This window comes from Trachurus japonicus, chromosome 15 (genome assembly GCF_045865225.1).
Source record: "Trachurus japonicus isolate A0001 chromosome 15, Traja_1.0".
NCBI classification, from domain to species: domain Eukaryota; kingdom Metazoa; phylum Chordata; class Actinopteri; order Carangiformes; family Carangidae; genus Trachurus; species Trachurus japonicus.
In genome coordinates, this window is record NC_140921.1 from 9,692,424 (window position 1) to 9,706,605 (window position 14,182).

The window sequence follows — 14,182 nt, forward strand, 5'->3', positions numbered from 1 at the left end:
CGTTAGTGTGGATTTGCCCCATCTTGTTGAAACTAACTTTGAAATTTGAAAAAAAAAAGGGAAAAAATAATGATAATGGTTTTTCCAGAGAACTGGTAATGTTGTGTGAAACTGGCTATGTGATGAGACAGACTTTATTCTTATGTTTACTGAGGCTCACTGAGTCTGAGAATCTGTCTGGGGCCCTTGAAGAGGCTTCAGGGGGTCTGACAATTATCACTATTATTTACTTTCCAAGATGAACAGCCCACTGACGTAATGTGTGAGAACCCTTTCTACTTCATGGTTTTTCTCCTCTCCAAATTCAACCACTAATATTTAGTGGTAGACGAAATATTCAGATTGTTACTTTAGTAAAAGTAGCATCACAGTAATTCAAATTAAAAATATAAATATTTTGAAATGCATTTAAAAAGGCACATTTGCTGTGGAGGCAAAATGGGCTCAATCACTGTTAAAATAACACATCATACTACTGGATTATCATAAGATGACACACTGACAAACATATTTTTGTAAACACCTGGGCCTTGACATTTGCAATTCACATTACTCAGTGAACATGTGAATCTGCAGTGGTTTTCAGGTTGGTTGGTTCTGCTTAAATATAACCTGAAAGCCCAGAAAGCACAGATCAACCATAGTTGCACAACTCACTGCAAGAATTACCATGTGAAACTTTCACTTTGAGGTCTCAGAGCATTACACAATATTATTGAAGGCACAGTTTCTTGATCTTCATAATCAATAAATCATATGTAAATAAAATTATGGGCCATGTTTAGGTTTAAGTAACAACTTTGTTTAGGTTTAAGTAACAACTTTAAGGGTCCTGAACATTGCAAACATATTAAAACTGTACAATATTGTATATAGATGACTATTAATTCTGTGTGCTAATACATGTGGAAAACCTGTATATTGTTTTAGATCAAATAAATACTGTCTCATGTGTTCAGCCAACAAAAAACTATAATCTGAGCAATGTGAAAAGTCAGAGGTGCAGACCTACAGGAGCTCTTGAGGCGACGTCGAGCGAACCGCGATTTGGAAAAAAAGCAGCCGGGCACCCGTAGACCGCTGACGTCACGCAAGCATGGCGGCTTAATCTGAATGAATAAGCACAACAAAGGTGTTACTTTTCACGAAAACATGAAAGTGTGAATCTTGCATCCTCGCCGCCGCTGTAGTGAACTGTGTGTGTGTGAATGAGCCGATGACACGAGCTGCTGCCACCGCGTCCTCCAACGACTTCGCGGAGCTGTGGACGAGTGTTTCAAAGCTTTGTCCCTCCGGTAAACCAGCCGAGGAGAAAACTGCAGCACGGCCGATGCCCGGCGCAGCCACACCGCCCGTGCACAGAGGTGAGGCTGCGGCTCGACCCGCACCATTACTAGAAAAACACAATCATCTAAAAAAAAGAAACTAAAAGAGTGACCTGGATCACTTTTGATACGATCTAATGTCAAAAACACACACACACAAGTGACCTCTACAAGAAACCACATGCACTCATGCAGTAACTTAACTCCTGACAAAGCTGCTCCACGTAATGTGAGACAACAACATTAGCTCCGAGTGAGTTTGTAGTTGGATAAACTGTATAAACTTGTTTGACTCGTTTACAAATCCTAATCTTTATCATCTTTGTTGACAACAACCTGTTGCTCAATTAATTCACTTGACCCCACATTTTCCAGCACTCTTGTCATTTACAACATCATTTACAGTACACCAACATGCTATATTATTTAAACTAGGCCTTTCATGCATAACCTAAAGTCAAATGCATCTGAATATATGCAGTTGATTCATGTCGACTGAATTATATCTCTCTGTCTGTCCGACACAGATCTGCAGAGTCCTAAGCACCGAGGCTGCAGCAGGTATCTGGGCTTCAACAATGGGGATTCTCCAGGCGACGTGGAAGCATCTCAGGACATCATCTGGGACTCTACGTCTCCCACTAACGCAGGTAAATATAGGTCGTCTGATAGATACAAGACTGGATCCCACCTGTTTCCTCTCTGCGCTTGCATGCAGCATGCTTCGGTTTCCTTTTATTGCTGTAAATGCAGACACACTCAGAGGAACCTGTCACAACTGAATGACAACACACACACCTGCTGATGTTAGAATTATCATGTGTTATTCACATATTTTTTTTCCATTTTATTTTGTTATTGTTTGTCTTTAGGCATGGGACACAGGAACTCCAGAGTTGTGGAAATATCAGATATCGTCAACCGTATAGCTCCAAAGGTGAGTAACAAGACACAGGACTGTCGCTCCACTCTCTGTGCTGCACTAAGGTTTCACGCTGGTTGTGTTTAAATTCTTAAAACGTTGTGCTTGTGTGTTTCACAGGATGTAAAACCTAAAGGGACTGAATCCCCTCTGCTGCAGTGGATACGTGACGTCCCGTGCACACCGGAGATTCGACAGCAGCCCAGAGCCAGGAAGAAGTCTTCTCGGTGAGTTATCAATATATTGACCTGCACAGTGGGGATTTGTTGTTTTATTCCCTGAAGTGTGATACAAGGATTAAGAGTCAATCATTAGTTGATAATGTTCCTTCTCTGTTCTCTCTCTCCTCTCCACAGACAGAGCAGCGTAGAGGACCTCATGAAACTGGCCAAGCAGTTTGACAAGAACATGCAGCAAGACAAGGAGACTTCAGAGCAACTCAACACTTTCAATAATAACGTCAACGAATGTTTGAAAACGTCCAAAACAAAACTGACAGGGATGTCATTCCACAGCAGCGTTAAAGACCCAAAGTGTCCATCATCGGCGGATCAGGTGGAGTCAGAGCTGCACGCTCTGTTTGACTCCTCCACTCAGAAAGTCAGCGGTCCGCTAAGCCAGGGCTCCACGGCATCGGCCTCTTCGCAGGAAATGAAACACAAACCTGTGACCTCAGCTGGAGCCAAACCCCGACAATCAGGGCTCAAGTCGGCGCACGAGTCCGGCTCAGCTGCCGATCCTGTTGAGGAAAAAGGATCGTGTGGTTTCGGTGCGAACAAGTGCGATGAGTTTGATGATGACTGGGAGAATGATGACCTGCTTAATGACCCTTTTGTGCTGGCAATGACCGCCAATCCTGACCAGCTACAGGACGCCAACCTAAATGTCACTTTTCAGTCTAACACTAAGACAAATGCTGCTCATTTGAGCTCTGTTTGCAAGACCACTGGAGATACAAACTGCACAAATCAGTCTTCAAATGTCAACTCCAAGCCAAGCTGCAGTGCACTCCAGGAACTGTGTCCCAAACCAAAGACTACCAACCGAAGCACTTTCAAGTTAGAGTCCAACCCTCACTTCCAGCCCGCGCCGGCTGCCAAAGAGGTTTCCAAGTCCGGCTTCACTGTTATACAACCTAAATCACAGATGTCTGACCAGAAATCTCTGACCACAAAGACACTGCCTGCTCCTCAGCCTGACAAGATCACTAATGAACAGAGGGGGGCCTGTGCATCTGCAGGCTCTGTTAAAGACATTTCAGACAGCTTATGGGGCGATGGGGACGACGATGACGATGATGCGCTGCTCTACCAGGTATGTGACAGTGTGGAGAGGACCTCCAACAGTCAGCCGCCGCCGCAGCAGCAAGAAAGCACCGGCCACCGCCAAGAAAAACCAGATATTGCCGGAGACAGACAGCGAAAAACCACAGCGCCGCTGCCAATTTACAGGACCTGGTCCATGGACGCCGGTGCCAGCGCTAACAGACGGTCGCCATGCTCTTTTGTCCGTTCAAACTCATTACCGGGAACGAACTGTGAAACTGTGAACGACCGAGGATGGAATATTCCCATGAAAGGCGCCAGCAGCAAATCAGGGATGTCTCACAGCCTCCCAGGAAGCCGCGTGAGTCTGGGCGCGTTCAGCCAGCGCAGGGATTCCTCTGGAACTTTCCAGGATGTGGACATGAAGCCACATACGGTGACAGCCAAGCCCCATCACACAGCCTTCAAGAGAAATGTGTCCGACTCAGCAGTGATACGCAGCAAAGGTAAGATCACATCGAGTTTGATATTTACACCCGGACTGGGCTGTTCAATCTGTGATATAAAGATTTTAATAATACAGTAATGCTTCTTGGAAACAAAGCAACACAGATATTTGATTAATACTTCTCTGAAGCATTGCTCTTATTGGTTAATGGTTATTTTAATTAATTAACGTCTTCCCAGTTTGTGGACTTCATCTACTTTTCTTAGTGTTTTGCTGTTAAGACTGGATACTGAAGTGAAAACTCACAAGTAAAACAGATGTCACATGTTGATCTTATAATCATTGACAGTTCAGTGCATGTGCACTTGAACAATTCTCCCCTCAAAGCAAGTAAACATAAAGCCATGGCTTTAATTTGTGATGCTGTCAAGCGTCCAAACCTCAGGAAGCTTCACTGCCAGTGAACTGCACTCTGATTTTTTCTCTTCTGGACGTGAAGGGATGGGGGTTTTGTACTTTGAAATGAGTTTCACCATTGGTACCCACTGGTCCTAGTTATGGTAGCAACATTTTTATGTTAACAAATTAAAATTCAGTTAGCAGCAGAACACAAGCTCTGATTTAGGCCAATTTCCCCCTCTCTCTTTTTTTTTTTCCTCCTCAGGTCTTTGCAACTGTTTTAATTCTTAGCTTTTCCCAGCAAACCATATTCAGCGTTTCCATTCATTTTTCTCACTTTCCTTCCTCTTTTCCAGTTTTTGTCACGAGCCAGATGACAGGAAAATGCTCTGCAGCTGAGATCGAGAGGAAGAAACAGGAGGCCCTGGCCAGGAGGAGGCTACGGATGCAGAACACCCCAAAACCATAGAGGAGCTCCTCCATCCATGACTGAAGGGAAATGATCATACTGTTAAAAAAAAACCTGAGCAAAGTTAGTTTAGCGTTAGATCACCGGCTTTTTGTTGCTTGGATAGAAACGACCTTGTTGCCTAAGTTGTCCATACAGAGCTGCTGGATATTTTTTTGCTGCTAACGTAGAAACATATTTAAAGAGAAGTGAGTTAACGCACACACAGTCTCAGATCTGCTGCTTGGATCACATTAGAAAGAGATTTTTCCTGAGCTTTTCAAATTTTCAGTTTTGCGAAATAGCTCACAGCCTCCGAGTCTGAAATCATTCCAAGTGCTGACAAAAACCGGTCACGTTTGTTGTTGTTTTCCAACATCGTCATTTCAGCTCTCCGCGCACGTTTTAGAGAGAAAATGACTGTTTCTTTTTTTTTGCCTTGGTTTAAAAGTAAATAGTTTCATCTCAGCGTTGCTTCTTAAAGTGCAACACCAAGGACAGACAGAAAAAAAACACAGTGTGTTTGTTGATGTTATCCATCTAAATGGATGTCTACAATTTATACTGAACGCTGGCACTAACCGCTGTGTCCTCTACTCTGTGTTTGATAACATAGACTATATGCCTTAAACATCTGTTGATGCATACTAAAACTACTTTGTCATTGCTTTACAGGAAACCAATGACCACAGTGCTGTAACACAATCTGAAACTTTTCTTTTGGGGCCAAATTCGAAGTTTAATAGATGGGAGACTAATGTTTTATACAAGAAAATAAGCATGTCATGATTTAGCAGATTTTGTTTTGTTAGTATTTCTTGTTTGTTTGAGTTTCTTGTATATTTTGTTTGTGCATGTCACACTTTTTACTTGTCAGTACAGACAGTGTTATGCCCCCCCTTCCCCTCTGTTGGCACAGATTATTGTAGTAGCCATGCTATGCACCTTTCAGAAGCTGTAAATACAATAACAATAAAAAACACATGAACATGTATTTTTCTTCTACTTCAAAAGGATGAAACTGACCTCACACTAGACTGCCATAATGTTTTTTAATCAGCTGAGTGATGACATCTTAGTGCCTTCAACTATAAGAAGGAAACTGACTCCAGCCACTGTTTCTTCACAGCAAGATGATGATTTTAAACCTTGTTTAAATTGAAAAAAAAAATAAATAGAAACGTTTGAATACAGTTGGCTGCTAAAATACCCTGAACGGTTTCCAACTGTTTTATGTAACTGTAGTTAAATCATTCGTCTGATTATTACCTCTGTTTTCCGGCATCATGTTGTTCCTCTTCTCTGTGCTTTTGCTCCTACCTGCAAAATATAAAACAAAGTAACAGACTATATACTATACATCTATGAAACCATGCACACACTGAACTTGAGCACAAATCTTTTCTTTAGTTTTGTCCTATCACATTTTTAATAAAATCCATCAAACACGACGACCAAGCCCCCCCCCCCCCGGCAGCGCTGACGAAAAGAGAGAAAGGCCGAGTTTGTGCAGATCTGCTGTGATGAAGATGTAGACAATATGATGTATCGGCTGTACTGCAAAGTTCAGTTTTAAATCACAGCAGTCTCACTCGAGACTACAGTTGTAGCCACAACATGTGAAATACAACCCCGGTAACATTTAAACAAGCTCACTACAGTTTAAATCAGATCTTTTGACAGCAGCCATGTTGGGAAATTGGACCGTGGAGCTGCTCAAACTACGGGACCAAGCCAACCAAAATGTCTTAAATGCCAGAAATCCGACTGATCATTCGAGGACCAGACTGTTGATGATTCAGGCAATTAATCAGACATTGTGACGCCCCCTCGCTCACACTGCACATGAAACGCCGGCCGATCTGGCAGACGTTCACCCTGATTCTTTGAAACACTAAGGCGAGTCTCAAGCCGAGATAAAGCTGACGAAATGAGCTTGGTTGTTTTTTTTCTGAAACTGTGAAAAGCTCCCTAAAGAGGCACAGCAAACATTACACAGCTGTTTTCACAGTAGCACTCTAAACCGGGCCCTGTGTAAAACTGGTGCAGCGCCTCTTTAAAAAGACACTTTGTCTGCGTCTTTTTTTTTTTTTTTTTTTGCTGCATCATCATCGGCCCTGTAGCGTCAAGCAGCTGGTGAGGATTTTGAACGTACACAGTCGGCCTCCTCACTGCAGTTATTATATTGGCAGCCATTACTCTAACCTCTGTGTATTTCAGGCCCGTTGACAGGTCGAGCAGATATGACGGGCCCATTTCACAAACAGGCAAATCTGTTTTCAACATGTTGCTGCATGAAGAGGAAGACCATTGTGGATGTGCAACAGCCTCAGTGTGGAGCATATTATTGTTATTAGACATGAGGGATTATTTTAATATGAGGGCTAATTTGTCTTCTGGCCCCTTATCGCTCTACTCACCTGCTGCGCCGTGTGTGAGGGTAGCGGGACAATGTTCGTCTTTGTAATCCCGAGAGAATTCCTGTGTCCCTCCCTCAAGCCCATCCCCGGCTATTGCATGCCTGCGAGAGTTCCCAGGTGTGTGTGTGTGTGAGACGGGTGGTCTGCAGGTGTGTATATTTGAGTATTTATCCCATTCTGAGCACGTAATAGGCCCCATCCTCCTCCCTGCCCTATCTGTTCCCCTCCCCACCTCGGTCTGACTGTAAATCAGATGGCAGGGCAATTTGGCAACAGCATAAAGGCCCCTGGTTTTTATGACTATGATTATGGTTATGATGATGACTAGTATTTATTTCAACTATCTGATGAAACCCTTGGCTAAAGCTAACAGGTGTCGAGCAGGTACAATATCGTGCTCGCTGAAGGATCCCTGTAATGTCGCCACAGAGAGCGAGATATCGTCCGCCAAACAGAAGAATGGGCTGTTTCAGCGGCCGCTCGTCACGCCGTACATGGAGCAATTTCTGATTATTGGATAGGAGTGGAGCGCCACAACGTCCTCTTTGTGGAGAGAGAATGATTTATGGCTGTTAGTCAGGCATAAGGCAGTAATTGCCGCAGTGACGATTATGTTACCATGGCACCTGTTTAAACTGTCTATTCTTATGTGAATGTTTTCATTTTTTGGAAGAGGAGAATTTGCAGCTTGAAACTGATGTGTGGAGACATTAATTGATGCTGGGAAAGGGTCTGGGATGGTGTGGTAACAATTAAGGGGAAAAAGAGAGTGTGTGATTGACAGATTTGTGTTGTGTCATCTGATATATTAAGGAAAGTTTGTCAAAATACCAAAGCAACCTGGAATATTTTCTTTAAACATACCAGACAGGAGAAGTCTATTCTATCTATAAAAATGTGTACACTACTGCTAAAACTGAACACATATTGATGATTACTGTAAATTAATGTGACCTCTGTGCTGACAGACAAGACACAAAGTCAACATGAGCTCACATGCGATGCAAAAATCAGCTTTGTGTGCATGTTTAGCACTCGTCAATCATGACTGGAGCTGGTGTGCTCATGGCGTGACGGCTTAGAGGATGTTCTCCGCTGAGTCTGACCTATGACCTCCCCTGTAGATGTTAAAGTGAAAAGAGGATTTCTTATTTCTGTCTTTGCTGAAACACTGTTGTGTCACAGGTTCAAGACTTAGGGACTTGTCCCGATGACGAATATGGAACAAAACCTTTTCATATGTATAGGATTAATCCATATTTCCTCTGTGCAGGAAGATTGTTACGGTGCGTATAACATATAACATGTACATCTTGTTTAGATTGGTGATCACCAATTTATTTATCCAACAAATTCTTTGTTTTCTCCTCTCTGGGGGTCACAGGTCATTGATCATTATCCCAAACCCATTAGAAGAAAGGACTATTACAGTATCTAAGGCTTCAGAGATTACTTGTGATGATCCATTACACATAAATGGAGCCTACTTATCTCACTTAAGGTTGTTCCAAAAAAGAAACAAAGTAGCCAAAGGTGGGGATGACATTATGAAAAGAGTGCTGTTCAAATCACTTTCCTTAAAGTCCTCTGAATCTGGCAATTTGGAAATAGAAAATGACACCATTTTAAGAACCTCGAAGGCTAGAATTTATTCCCTCCTTTTTCTTTTTCTTTGCCGTCTTCTGTGCACTTATCTCAGTATGGGGTTGAAGTGGCGGAAACGAGTAATGAGACCTAGAGGCACACTAGTGTGCTGGATTACCAATACATTTGCAGCGGATTAATATGAGCCAAAAATTTTCCAAGGATATCCACTGTGTCGCAAAGAGACTCCAAGAACAGCGAACATAAATTTAGGTTCTTTAGAAATACGACCTGAGGTAGCTATTGCCTCTTTAACCCAAGTGCAGAGCAGCCGCTGGAGATAGCATCTCTAATCGCTTTCCCATGCTGTGAGGCCATGCTGCAGAAAGGCTAAACACTGTTTTCATAGCTTACAGATTACCTCCCAGTGTATGACTAATACATATCACACATACATCACCCCCCCTCCTTCATACTCTCTAACTTTGGCTATCCCTTTTTCATCCGTTTGTATATCTGTGTCCCTCTTCAAGTCTGTCTGTCTCTCTCTCACACACACACACACACACACAAATACACACGCATGCAGATACACACACACACAGAGAAGAGGAGGTGTGTAGCACTGTGGCAGCAGCCTGTCAGCAGCGTAAATGACCTGTGAAGAGTTTCACGGTGCGTGTCATTAGGCAGCTTTAGATTTGTTTCAACAGTGCTTTACCTGAGGGCTCCATTCATGGGCCCCCAGGTATGACTGCCCTCCCCGTTGGGAGGGAAGGGGGCTGGGAGGGGAGTTGCCAAATTCCCCTACTCCCTCCATAGAGGACAATGATGGAAAGCATGACGGGGCAGCGCTTAAGTATTCAGCTCAGCGCGTTCTGAGGAAAATGTGTCATCTCTTAGATCGTTTGTTTAGACATATTTTGTGCTCGTGTTGTTTCCCTGAAATCATTTCTTTAATCACAGCCTGTCATTTTACTGTTATTAGTTTTTATTTATTGGTTTAATATGTTCTGCACAGAGAATTTCTTCTTCTCAGGGAGCAGAGTGAATCGTCCGATTGTGAGACATTTAAGAGAAAGCCTTGGGTTTTTTATTTTTTATTTTGAGTAGTTCCTGATAGACGTATTCTCTCTGTAATATATATTTTTCTGTGTTTTTGTGGTGAAGTATGATAATAACACTGAAACCTTATGTTGCTTTTAGTGTTTGGTAACTTTTGGAGCGCATAGGATTGGCTTAAATGGCTTTTTTCCCCTCACCTGAGACAGACCTTACCATAATGGTGTAGAGTTTAAGACTCTTATTCAAGGGATTTACAACTAGTTTATCAGAATATTTTTTCTAGGAAAATAAGTCACTTAAAGGTCAAAGTTACTCAGACATAGTAAAGATAAGGAGTAAGAAGATGTCAACCAAAGTTTTGTTATTATAGCCTAATATAAATCACTGCTTTGGAATGAAAAGGAGTAGCAGAAAAAACACCTCTTGTGAAGGATTTATTAGTCCAATGAAAGCTACGCGATCAATTCAACTTTCTCAAATTCCATTTCCTTGTACACTGTTCAAGCCTGGATTATCACAATGTTTTTTTTCAAATCTTCCTCCATCCAAACTGATCCCATATTGATACCCTGGCATCACCACGCTTTATTAGGCAAGCTGATAAGCATCTGCAGACTTAACTGTGTTTTGAGAAGCAAGACTCTCTCGCACACAGCCAACAAATATCCCTGTTGCCACATTCCTCCGGCCTATATCTGCCAACACCTTTGCGCTACAATGGCTTTGGTCCTTTTTTTTTTCTTCTTCTTCTTCCCCCAGCCCATAATAGTCAGCGTGGGCTGTAATGGTCTGTTGACAGGTTTAGGCTGAGGTAATTTTGTTTCTGGGCTTTACAGTGAGGTGCCAAATCTTCCCCTGAGGAAGAAAAAAAGAGTAGCAGATGCAGGAAAGCTAGCTATTAGCTTCCTAATGCACACTTTTTTTTATTAGCTGATTGTTGTTATAAAAGTTTGTGCATAAAGAGGCTGCAAATCATTTTTATATGAGGGCTTTTACATAGAGTCGGCTCATCTTCAATGACTTGGAGGTAATAGCAGGGCTGGGTGTTGTTGCTTTGCTGTGCAGTCAGGGGACGAATGTGTTAGCATTGTGCTAAAATGTGAAGTGGCGCTAGCTTCTGTGAGCTGTGTGCTCTTGAGTTAAAATGGCTCCTGCTGAACAGAGACACAGTTCATTATTTGAAGCAGGACTGCATAAAGAGAGGCCAGCTGAGTGGAACTCCAGCTGCCGGACTCACACACACACAGACACACACGCAGACACACACACAGATGTAATGTAGAAACACACCATGGAAAATGCAAGGGAAAGCAAGACTGTGGAGGCCAAGGGGTTCCCTTAGCAATGTGCAAAGCAGATCAACCGTACACACACAGAATACACAAGCACCTGCCAGCTGACCATCTCCTATGGGATGGAGGTTACCACTGCTCTGAAGCCACACAACACAACACAACTGAACACACAGACACACACTGGTCATTATGACTTTTTCAGGGTCCTACTTCTTCTTTGTGCTGTTCGATTCTGGCAACAGGAGAGAGAGAGAGATCGTCTTCCACAGTATTTAGTCTGATTGTCTTTTATAAGAGAAGTTGTTTTTTTTATGACCAAAAGTATTTGGAAAGCTCCAGACTGCAGTGGCTATAACAATGCTGGTTGCTGTGAAGTGCCAGTCTGCAAATTCTTACTGATTTAGTCTTTGGATTTTCTATTTCTGGAGCTTCAGATTCCTTCTCCTGTTTACTGCACCGCCTCATGCTAACGAACTAGCTACTCAGCGTTTCATAGCAGAAATTCTGCTGTTCCCCAACACACATGCTTTCCACTAAATGTTTCGCAACCAGTCACCAAAGCCTTGTTTCAAGCAGCAAATATAAAAAGCCTTCATAACCTGGATATACAGCACAGATGCACAATACACATAGCCATTACTTTAAATGAGTATTACATCAAACCTTATGACCAGGGTGGGTAATAACAACGCTGTGCAGGCACAAAACACACCTTCAACCTTAACCTTTACTGAGGCACAGGCCTAATGTGAATGCATTAACACAACAAGAACACACAAAAACACCCGTCTGGAGCCACAGGTTGGTCCGTGTCCAGACTAGCTCAGTGGTGTCTGCTCATTGTCAGTACTTCCATTTCCTTGCTCTGATAAAGTATGACCGATAGAAGAGGTGTAAAGAGGCTCGTATACACTGAGGATCAACAGCTCTCTCACACAGTTATGAGACGATAATTCTTTGTTATATTCACTAATACACACCCGTCTTTCTATCTCACACTCTCAAAAACACTACATGCCAAGAAGGAGGCAAAAGGAAAGGAATGCCAGCACAGAGCGAAGCAATGTTTTGTAGCACAGTCTCCTCCTCAAAGGCAAATTGGGAGTCCCCAGTCAAATTACTCGAGCTGTTTCCAAATGCAAATATGTGTTATCAAATCAACAAAGCAACTAAAGATGCAAATCGAGAGATCCGTGCTGCTCGTTTAGCATCTGTTGGGAGGAAAAGAAATGAAACATTTCCATCAAGACTTTGCCCTGTGTTTTCTCCGCTGAGAGTGAAACGCAGATTTGTATGTTTTTGTTTGAAGATTCGCTTTTGAAAAGTCTTCACAAGGAGCCGGGTCCCTCCTGGCAAGGTGGGAATTCACCATGTGTTTCATTTCTGAAACAGTCCCTTTTTTTTTTTGTTGGGGTTAGCTAGTCGCCAAGTTTGCAGGATGTAAAAAGAGACGGGAGACAGGGGACACATCTGAGCCAAGATGGAGAGCTCATCCCTGCAGCTAATATACACTCTGCCCCAGAATGGAGGTTGGTATTAAATGTCCAGGGTGAGTTGTCTTCAGACTTTGGACGGCTGTTGGAGGAATTTACCATTTCCCTTACAAATACACTGTGTTCCTCTTCTCCTCCTTTATGACTGCACTGTTTCCTTTTATGTGACAAGGCCGGGTCAGAACCTGGAATATACCTTTACCTCTTTGCTTCTCTCTTACACATTATTCTACTTCATCTGATTTTATAATAAAGCTGTTTTTTTTGTTTTGTTTAATGTTTTTCTGTTTCATGGCCCATTAAGACGACATATTATCCAGCACTCACTTCCAAGCTGTTGCTCTGCGACTGCTAAAACCCTGACTTTTATAACTGTGACATTGTCGGACAAAATCACCACACACCATAGACTGTATATAAAAGACACACACAGACAGAGAGCATGTGAGGCTGGAGCAGGTTCCCAACATAGAGATGTAAAAACAAAAGCAGGACATATGGATGATGGCAGAAAGAACTTGTGCTGTACAGTACCAGTGTGTAATATACTGTGTGCATGTGTAAGAGCATCAGGGAATACACACTGTGTGTTTTTCTGTTTGTTTCCACTGAGTTTGTTTTCATTTTTTTTTAGATTCTTCTTGTTTGGTTTCAGACGTTGAGGCTCAGTCCCAGCGGTCTTCTCTGTCAATACTGCTGAAACACGTCTGTCCTGTGTCACACATGCCACCTTGACACATAAGGCCTGTTTACATGCTACTAGCCCCCCCACACCACCCCACCCGCCCCTGCACTCATCGCCCCGCACAACCGCCCACACACAACCCACGCTAAAGGTTACCATGCAGGGATTTTAATCTACATGTGAAATGTGCTCTCCTACGCCTCTTCTTCTGTCTAGTCAGCAATCTGGCTATTGCCCTGTGATTCACAGAGCCTCACTTTATTGATTGAATGGGCTTTAGTCTGGAGCGCACACACTGGAAAACATACATCCATCCACGTACACACACTCACACACACACACACACACACACACTGGTGACTTTGTTGCAAATGGAGGGAGGGAGAGGGATGAGGGTGTCAGGCTTAGCATGATGGGCGAACATCAATCATTGCTTGTCAGCCTCGCCTTTTTTTTCTCCCCCTCCCCCCCAAACTCCCCCCCTCCACCTCCTCTCACTTTTCTTCTGCCTCACTGATCAGCCTTTGTTTTGAATGGTGGTGTGTGTATGTGTGTGTGTGTGTGTGTGTGTGTGTGTGTGTGTATGTGTGTGTGTGGAGAATGCGGTCCGACCACATGGACAAGACGCGGGCTGTTCGCAGGTGTTATCGTTCTCAGCTGCCAATTAAGTCTCATGTCGTTTACTCTCGTACCTCCAGGTCATGACAAACGCCATGCATTTTAATAAGGTTTACATGTGATAGGGATTACAGACCTGTTGTCCACTGGATGTGCGCCTGCATGAGTGAGTTCATTAAAGTTTGTGTGTGTATATGTGTGTGTGTTGTGGAAGT

At 43.0% G+C, this 14,182-nt stretch overlaps 1 protein-coding gene and 1 long non-coding RNA gene across 2 annotated transcripts in view; one reads left to right on the forward strand and one right to left on the reverse strand.

Moving 5' to 3' along the window:
• The first annotated feature begins 1,068 nt into the window (after positions 1-1,068).
• Positions 1,069-5,780, forward strand: LOC146973193 (uncharacterized). The gene is made up of 6 exons (XM_085799456.1): positions 1,069-1,364; positions 1,853-1,975; positions 2,198-2,262; positions 2,368-2,474; positions 2,604-4,018; positions 4,716-5,780. Exons 1-6 carry the CDS (start codon positions 1,217-1,219, stop codon positions 4,826-4,828), a joined length of 1,971 nt encoding a protein of 656 aa, XP_085655582.1. The 5' UTR covers positions 1,069-1,216; the 3' UTR covers positions 4,829-5,780.
• Positions 5,781-6,074: 294 nt separating this feature from the next.
• The window catches only part of LOC146973194 (uncharacterized), an 86,000-nt gene continuing 77,892 nt past the window's right edge, over positions 6,075-14,182 (reverse strand). The window contains exon 5 of the long non-coding RNA XR_015037668.1: positions 6,075-6,127. This is a non-coding gene — a long non-coding RNA (uncharacterized LOC146973194). The remainder of the gene's footprint in view (positions 6,128-14,182) is intronic.

Coding starts and splice junctions, on each gene's coding strand:
- LOC146973193 (XM_085799456.1), top strand. CDS start 1,217: ATGACACGAGCTGCTGCCACCGCGTCCTCCAACGACTTCGCGGAGCTG. Junction 2,263..2,367: donor TCAACCGTATAGCTCCAAAG/GTGAGTAACAAG, acceptor TGTGTTTCACAG/GATGTAAAACCTAAAGGGAC. Junction 4,019..4,715: donor AGCAGTGATACGCAGCAAAG/GTAAGATCACAT, acceptor CCTCTTTTCCAG/TTTTTGTCACGAGCCAGATG.